The sequence below is a fragment of the Maylandia zebra genome, linkage group LG23 (assembly GCF_041146795.1).
Source record: "Maylandia zebra isolate NMK-2024a linkage group LG23, Mzebra_GT3a, whole genome shotgun sequence".
Classification (NCBI taxonomy): domain Eukaryota; kingdom Metazoa; phylum Chordata; class Actinopteri; order Cichliformes; family Cichlidae; genus Maylandia; species Maylandia zebra.
The window spans coordinates 1,010,890-1,018,542 of NC_135188.1; the positions used below are offsets into that span (position 1 = coordinate 1,010,890).

General features: G+C 47.1%; 1 protein-coding gene across 1 annotated transcript; it reads right to left on the bottom strand.

Annotated features, from left to right (window-relative positions):
* Window positions 1–41: 41 nt before the first annotated feature.
* On the bottom strand, window positions 42–7,362 carry tab3 (TGF-beta activated kinase 1 (MAP3K7) binding protein 3). The gene is made up of 7 exons (XM_004570210.5): window positions 7,103–7,362; window positions 6,263–6,434; window positions 4,838–6,107; window positions 4,195–4,355; window positions 3,592–3,685; window positions 2,214–2,297; window positions 42–890 (listed from the first exon to the last, which is right to left on the bottom strand). Exons 2-7 carry the CDS (start codon window positions 6,362–6,364, stop codon window positions 751–753), a joined length of 1,851 nt encoding a protein of 616 aa, XP_004570267.2. The 5' UTR covers window positions 6,365–6,434; window positions 7,103–7,362; the 3' UTR covers window positions 42–750.
* Window positions 7,363–7,653: the final 291 nt, after the last annotated feature.

The following is a 7,653-nucleotide window of genomic DNA, read 5'->3' on the forward strand; positions in this document are numbered from 1 at the left end:
GTTTCATTTGGGAAGGAGAGAAACTCTGCACCTGCGCAGGATCAAGTCACATAGAATCAGCTCTTTTATTAAGTACAGCAAGTTGAGGCATTTGCACAGGAAATCAACATCTGTTGAACACATAATACAGGGTGGTAATAATATGCATAAAAGTACCAGGAACATACTCGTATGCAAGTGTCTTTAGTGTTCTTTCAGTGAGCTCTCATACAGAGCCAGATACAGTGTAAAGTCTACATTTCGCATTAGTCACAACTTATATACTCATTGCTTTCATTGTTCCACTGTCAGAATGGGGGAGCTGGAGGTCCTGGATAAAACAAGTGTCTCCATTTGTACTTCGGGAATGGGCACAGTGTAAACAGGGCAGTCATTAGTTCTGCATGGAATGGTCGCCAGGTAAACCACAGCTCCTCCTCCTCAATCCTTAAAGCGCTCTGACATCTCTGAAGCCTGCTGCGCCCGCCGTCTGAGCCGCAGTATGCTCTTACATGTCTGCCGCCGGAAGCTCCAGCCCTCCGTGGTCATTATCCATCAAAGAAAACAAAGGTCAAAGTGCACAGGAGTAGGGGACCAGAGCAGGACGAGAGGGATAAGTGGCTCTTCCTCAGCAGGTAGGAGGGGACGTATACTGATTGATGGGATGAGACCTCTACACAGATTCTGCAGACTGTAGAGGGGCGGGGCTTATAGTATCCAGGGATTTGCAAGGGATGAGGCAGGAGTGGAGATACAGCACAGTGCGTAAGCTCAGGTGTAGCGTGGCATCTCGCACTGTTCACAGCGGTTTAGTGCAGGGTGGTTGAGGAAGGTGCAGCTTTCACAGTTCCACTGGGCGCCTTCAAAGTCCTCGTCCGTCTGGGGCACCCGCTTCGAGGCCTGTGTCCCTTCTGACAAAAAGAAAGAAGCTCATTCACGTGGTAAAACATGCGCATCAGTAATGAAAGGCTGCAACTCAGAGCTGCATTAAAACGAATGCAGGTAATCATTCAAATGGTAAAAATGGTAAATGGCCTGTATTTATATAGTGCTTTTCTAGTCCCTAAGGACCCCAAAGCGCTTTACATATCCAGTCATCCACCCATTCACGCACACATTCACACACTGGTGATGGCAGCTACATCGTAGCCACAGCCACCCTGGGGCGCACTGACAGAGGCGAGGCTGCCGGACACTGGCGCCACCGGGCCCTCTGACCACCACCAGTAGGCAACGGGTGAAGTGTCTTGCCCAAGGACACAACGACCGAGACTGTCCAAGCCGGGGCTCGAACCGGCAACTGTCCGATTACAAGGCGAACTCCCAACTCTTGAGCCACGACCGCCCAAGGGTGAAACCTGACAGAAACATGCATTTACTAAACCGCAGAGCGAATCTTACATCTCTGTCCGAGGTCCTGCTACACTCAGCAGCTGAGCAACAGGTGCATCGTCTGGCCCTGAAGGTTTTTCTCTACATCAGATATTATGATGCTAGATGAACTGCTTCTCATACAGCACCTTCCTACTCTACTCCTTTTGTCTACGCTAAACTATCATTTTATCGAATGTGAGTGAAGCAGCTCTGGGATCAGTATCTGCTATCAAACTGGAGAAGCTAAGAAACCACCAACTTTCCAATTAGTGGATGTCCTGCACTACAGCCAGTTCTACTTTTGGGTGGGTAGTGTGGGAAGTGCCGCATGTTTGTTTTGGCCAACTTTAACTCCAGATGCTCGAAAGGGTTTCAGTGAGGCGATCGTGTAAGCTGTGGGGCCACCACAGCACCTTAGAAAAGCTACACAGCATTTTAATTTCACAACAGTGAAATCAGATTTTTATCCACTAAAGTTCAGTTGAGTCTGATATAATGTCGACACGTTGCCTAGCAACTAAGTAACCTAAACTGACCTGATTTTAACGTTTATCTTCCTAAAATCCTTTTTTATAAAAGACTTTTGTTTTAATCTTAAGGCAACAAAAACTCGTTTATAGTTGAATTACACACCTATCGCATCACGATGCTGCCGAGCAACCACATGTTTAAACGGACACATTTTTATGCATCTGCAGCACTTTATAAAAAGCTCTGTGTCATTTAATTTCACAGCTGTCAGCATGAACAGACCAAACAGTAAGAATTAAGACCAAAGTGAGACAAAGATCTGAATGAAGCCTCAAATCTGCACCTTGGTAAAATATTAAAATGTCTCTGACTTCTGCAGAAGTGCTTACCTTTCTTTCCAGATGTGGGTGGCACCACAGGACCAGGCTGAATGTTGTCATAAAAGTTGTTCATTGCTTTGGGGTCAAACTTCCCTGCAGAGATCAGACAGAAAGCTTTAGTTTGTTTTAAAGAGAGCCTGTTTCAGCCAGAACTGTCCCAACAGGCAACGACAGACAGAGGCAGCTGTCACAAAGACTCAGTTTACTCAACAACTTGTCGGCCAATCAAACACCTGGAAGAAGACGAGCATCGTGCAGGCCTACTTGAAACGTCTTATCCTACTTTGGGAGCATCAAGTAATTGTTGCTTTAACTGTTTGATGACAAATAATTAAGTGTTTTATCATCTATAGGAAAATATTTTTTCTCAAAGATTTTTATATTAAATTGAAGCAAAGAAAAACAGACACACACAGAATCGTTAAACAACAAACAAGCAGGCTTCACAACGATTGTTTGAACTGAAATAATAGATTACAGATTAATGACACATTCACACATGTTGTGATTGCTTTTATCAGGCTGGTGAGACGTTTACTTAAATAACTGTTGGATTTTCTCTGTAAGCAAAGTCCTCGAGTTTGTAGAAGAAAGTTGTAAACAAGTTTTATGTAAAATGTTTGCGTGTTGTCAAATTAATTTTACCTTTAACAGCTACCATTTCAGGACAACAAGAATCTCACGATGTGACATGAATAACATGAGGCCACATCTCACAGGCACACGAGCTTATCTTGAATTAACGGCACTGATAATCTTGTCTTTGTTAGAAAATTAGGTATCAGACTCCTAACGGTGCTGGCACAGGTGAACACGAGCACTGTGATTTGCTGCCATCCTGTTGAACGAAACGTCTGATCGCACAGGCCAACATTTATGTCACATCCACAGACACACAATGTGCCATGGAGTGTGTTGTGGCAGCATCGAGTTGTGGGGCTGCTCTCTGCAGCACATCTTGCAAAGCAGAGGGTCAGACGAACACAGCCAAATGAATCCTGAAGGAAACGGTCCCTGAGAGTGTGCTGCTTCCATCATCATCATCACTCCTGCTAAACAGATAAAGGATTGGAACTAATGTCCACACGCTGTGTTGTAGGCCAAGTGTTTCAACTGCAGAATCAACAAGAATCATGTGCCAGCGAAATACTACGCAGGGCCCAGAGTGGAGGTCGAGCACAGATCAGCCCGAGGCCTGCAACGCACCGGCCAGTCATTTCACAAGCCTGCATCTGCATGCGCTGCAGCGGATACTCGTCCATCATTCTGGACCCGACACCGTCTGCTTCAGGCCTCGGCTCTTTCAAGATCAGTGCTTTCAAATAAATCAGAGACACTTCAAAGCTTTGTGTGGGAATGCATTTGTGTGCGAGTGATGCGTACATACCTCTAGACTGCAGTAGATCTGTTTCCTTCAGTGTACAGTCAATATCAATTTGAAGCTGTCGGTTCTGACTGCGTAGTCGGGTCATCTCCTCAGGCTGCAGACAGTAAGCACACGAGCCGGTCTGATTAGCCCACTCCCACACTCGCACTCCACTTTCATATGTATTAGCAGTGAAATCAAACCAGTCTTAACACCAGCTTGACCGTCTCAGTGATTTTCTAATACTCCTTAAATATGGTGTTTTTACAGGCAACATATCACCACAAAGTGGTGGCAATATACCTTAACACCACAAAAAGCCATTCACTGCAGGTGTTGGACCGGTGAGGCGTGTGCAGCGGGTGAGATTAGATAATACTGCACAAACAGGACAAACATGCACAGACAAGTCCTTCAGCACATCAACGAAAATGAAGTCAAGTGAAAACTCTGCAAGGTAAGCAGCAGCCACGAAGGTCTTGGGAGAATAATCAAGCAGTTCCCAGTGAATAAAATAATAATCAATAAAATCAGTGATCATTTCACAGCTTGCCTTTATAGCTTTGGTCAGTGAAGCAGCACACAAAGACTGACATGTAAGACAAGCACACGTTCAGGCCTTACTCGGGGGATAAGACTGGTGGAGTTGACTCGTCGGAAGCGTCTTTGAAGGGCATCGTATTCCATGTTGTTGACGTCACCCTTCAGCTGCTCGAGTTTCTGCTGCTCCAGCCGCAGCTCCTTCATCAGACGCTCCATCCTCGCCCGCTGGTGGAGCAGGAGAGCTGAAGGGAAACGCATCAAACACAAAAAGGCTTTTTTTAAAAAGAAAAGAAAAGCTGCAATGCTCTGCTGCGACTCCAATCTGCTATAAGCCTGAAAGTGGTGCAGGTAGAGGGCGTGGGGAAGACTACAATCACATGAAAGCAGTGTCATGTGTACTTAACACGTGCAAAAGACCAACATGCAGCCTTAAATTAAAAAAAGAAAAGAAAAAGGCTGACAATCACCTTTTCTCATCACAACACGCAGACAACCAAACATACTTAAAGATGACAATCAAGCACAAAGCAGTAAAAAAATATCACAAGGCTGAAGGTGCAGCTGCAACCACACTGTCCAAACAATGAGCAGCAGAAGTTGTCACGCTGCTTAATAAACCCATGACAGGCGAGATCTTAAGTATTGCAAAGCATAACATATATAAAATGATATGAATATTGAAATATAAGATTTTGATGGACAAACCAAAACAAGAAGCCCTTACCTTGCGTGTAGGCATAGTCATCAGAGCCCGAGCTGGAACGTCTGGGCATTGGCTGAAACTGACTGGTGATAGTCCCCGGTAGAGCGGAGATGGGCAGGATGGGTGCAGGGGCGGCGTTGTGCGCCCCTTGGTCTACTATGTTGAGAATAGGCTCGGCTTCAGTGACGGGTGGTGAGCTCGGGGGCCTCTGAGCCTGGCCTCCTGGGGACACTTTGATTTTGAACGTATAGGCTGACTGCCCCGGTTGAGGGGACGAGGCGGGCCGAGGTCTTCCCTGCATGTACACCCCAGGGTGGTACGACTGCGGACCTGCACTCATTGCAATGCCCCTCGAAGGGGAGCTGGGCGAAGAACTGGTAGACATGTAAAGTTGTCCCTGGGGGTGAGGAGTGTGCACAGGTGAATTGCTGCGAGGCCGCGGACCCTCCAGAGTAATCTCTATCTGGTTCTTAAGGAGGTTCTTTGTTTGGTACGGCCTGTAAACAGGAGGCTGTTGCTGGGGCGGCTGCTGGTGATGGTAGGGCATGCTGGGAAGAGTTGGGGAGCTAATAGGGAGGAAGACATACTGCTGGTGCTGGGGCTGGTGCTGGGGTTGCAGCTGGGGTTGCAGCTGGGGTTGCGGTTGGGGCTGCGCCTGGACCTGATGCTGTGGGGAGCTGTAAGGTGAGCCGTATGTGGGAGTGCTGTAAGGGGACTGCTGATGTTGATAGACAGGTGCACCTGAGGAGGACCAGGGTGCTGGCTGTGGGCTTTGAGATGGCGAGGGTCGAATGTACAGGCTTGGGTTGGTGTTGTTTGCGTAGTGTCCAGGAGGGATCTGCAGAGCTTGTGGGACGTTGGGTATGCTTTGCGAAAGAGTGACTGTTATAGGGTTCATGGTGTAATGTGAAACAGAAGAGTATGTGGGAGACATGCCTGGCATTGTGGGTGGAGGGGTGGGAGTACTGGCCGAGCGGCTCTGATCATTCATGAAAAAAGGATTGTATCCAGGGGAAGGAGCCATGGCGGCAGGAGCTGACAGCGGTTCGGGGTAGTTGGGTCGCTGCGGATCGATGTGACTGTCACTGGTGCTGTGCACTAGGGAGCGCCCTACTCCTCCTGCTCCTCCATTTGATTTGCTTGCATCTGAACCTGGGTAGCCCAAGCTAATGTGTAGCATGTGATTTCGGTTCAGCCGCCCCTCCTCTGGACTGGGATGGAAATCACCATACAGGTATCTGTTACTCTCCTGAGCCAGCAGATGGCAGCAGAGATCCAGGTTATTGTTGTTCTGAGGCAGAAAGGAGTGTGATTAATAGGTATCATGTTCTGATCATAAATATCTTCTGCAATGTTTTTACGATGCAAGAATTAGTGCAAACACATGATGCACTAATACATATATTATAACAAGTCTCAATCCAAATAGCAGCTTTCAATATGTACCTGCAGAAGGCACTGTGACACTACCCCCTCTGGGATCTCTGGGAAACGCTGCTTGAGGTCCTGCAGGATGTGGTAGTCGAGCTGAGAGCCTCCCTGCGCCATCCTGAGCCAAAACAGAGAGTCAACGAGCCCAGAGCTGCAAATGTCGAAATAACCGATCTCGTCTCATCCCCTGATGACAAACAAAGCAAACAAATAATTGAACGTGGAAATTCCTGCAATGATCCCATCAGGACTGTCGGCCTGCCAAATGACAGTCACACACCCTATGTGTCAGCAGTAATCTTAACGCACGTATCAATTAAACAGTCACTGTGCGGCATGTCATGTTGCTTATTTAACCGAATACAGTTAATCCGTGAATGGAAGACACAGACGAAACGAAAACATGGATTATTGTGCCATTTATTCCCATTAGCACACGCGTGCTAAGTAAGGAGGTGGCTGTCAGTCTGTTGTTTGTTTGCCATACTGTTGCACCAAGCAACGACGACATACCAATGCTAGCTAGCAGGCTAGTTATCAGCATCAATTAGCCTCCGTACATCACTCACATAAACAACCGCACCTGTGCACCCTAAAAGACAATCCTGCCACTCCTGGAAGACGCTCCGATGTCACCTGTCACTAACGCAGCGTCATAAACCCCTAAACCAACAATGCGTTTAAACCAGGCTAACTTAATTCAACAGCCTGTCAGCTAAATATGCTAATGCTAACCCTAGCTCGGTCCGGCTGGCTGGTCAGCTGCTGTCACAAGCCCGGGTGTTGATGGATTAGCTAGCTAACTATGCTAAAGCCAGCCAACGTTAGCCACTAAAACGGCTCCATGGCTCTTACCACACGTTAAGAGTCCCCTTCATGTCTCGGGCTGTAGCGGAGTCCCGAGGGATAGCTGTGATACTTCTGAAAAGGTGCGCCGACGTTTCCCGGTTCTTTGTTTGGGCTAAATAACTTATGCTTTTGCATTCCAGCGTCAGGCCCGTGCCGCTGAAGTGCAGAAGTACTAACAGATCAGCCCGTCTATCGCGATAATGTCAGATTTTCCCGGACCAGGAAGTTGTTTATTCGACGTGATGGGCGCTGTCAATAGTGCGCATGTGTGGAGCGTGCGCGCTAAACTGCTTTCAGTATTTTGTCTCGGCACAGGGGCACAAATGCTTGTGAATAACAATGTATTTCCTGTAAATACTGAGCCAGTCCCCCCCGACACACACACACACACACACACACACACACACACACACACACACACATACATTTTCATACAGATATATAAATAGATTCTATCTTTTTATTTTTATTTTTTGCATATTTGTCACACTCAGGCAAATAACAATAGACAGTTTAAATTATTACGGGAAAAAAAGCCATCCAAACCTACCTGGCCC

Coding starts and splice junctions, on each gene's coding strand:
- tab3 (XM_004570210.5), bottom strand. CDS start 6,364: ATGGCGCAGGGAGGCTCTCAGCTCGACTACCACATCCTGCAGGACCTC. Junction 6,108..6,262: donor TGTCACAGTGCCTTCTGCAG/GTACATATTGAA, acceptor TTTCTGCCTCAG/AACAACAATAACCTGGATCT. Junction 4,356..4,837: donor TGACTATGCCTACACGCAAG/GTAAGGGCTTCT, acceptor GTTTCCCTTCAG/CTCTCCTGCTCCACCAGCGG.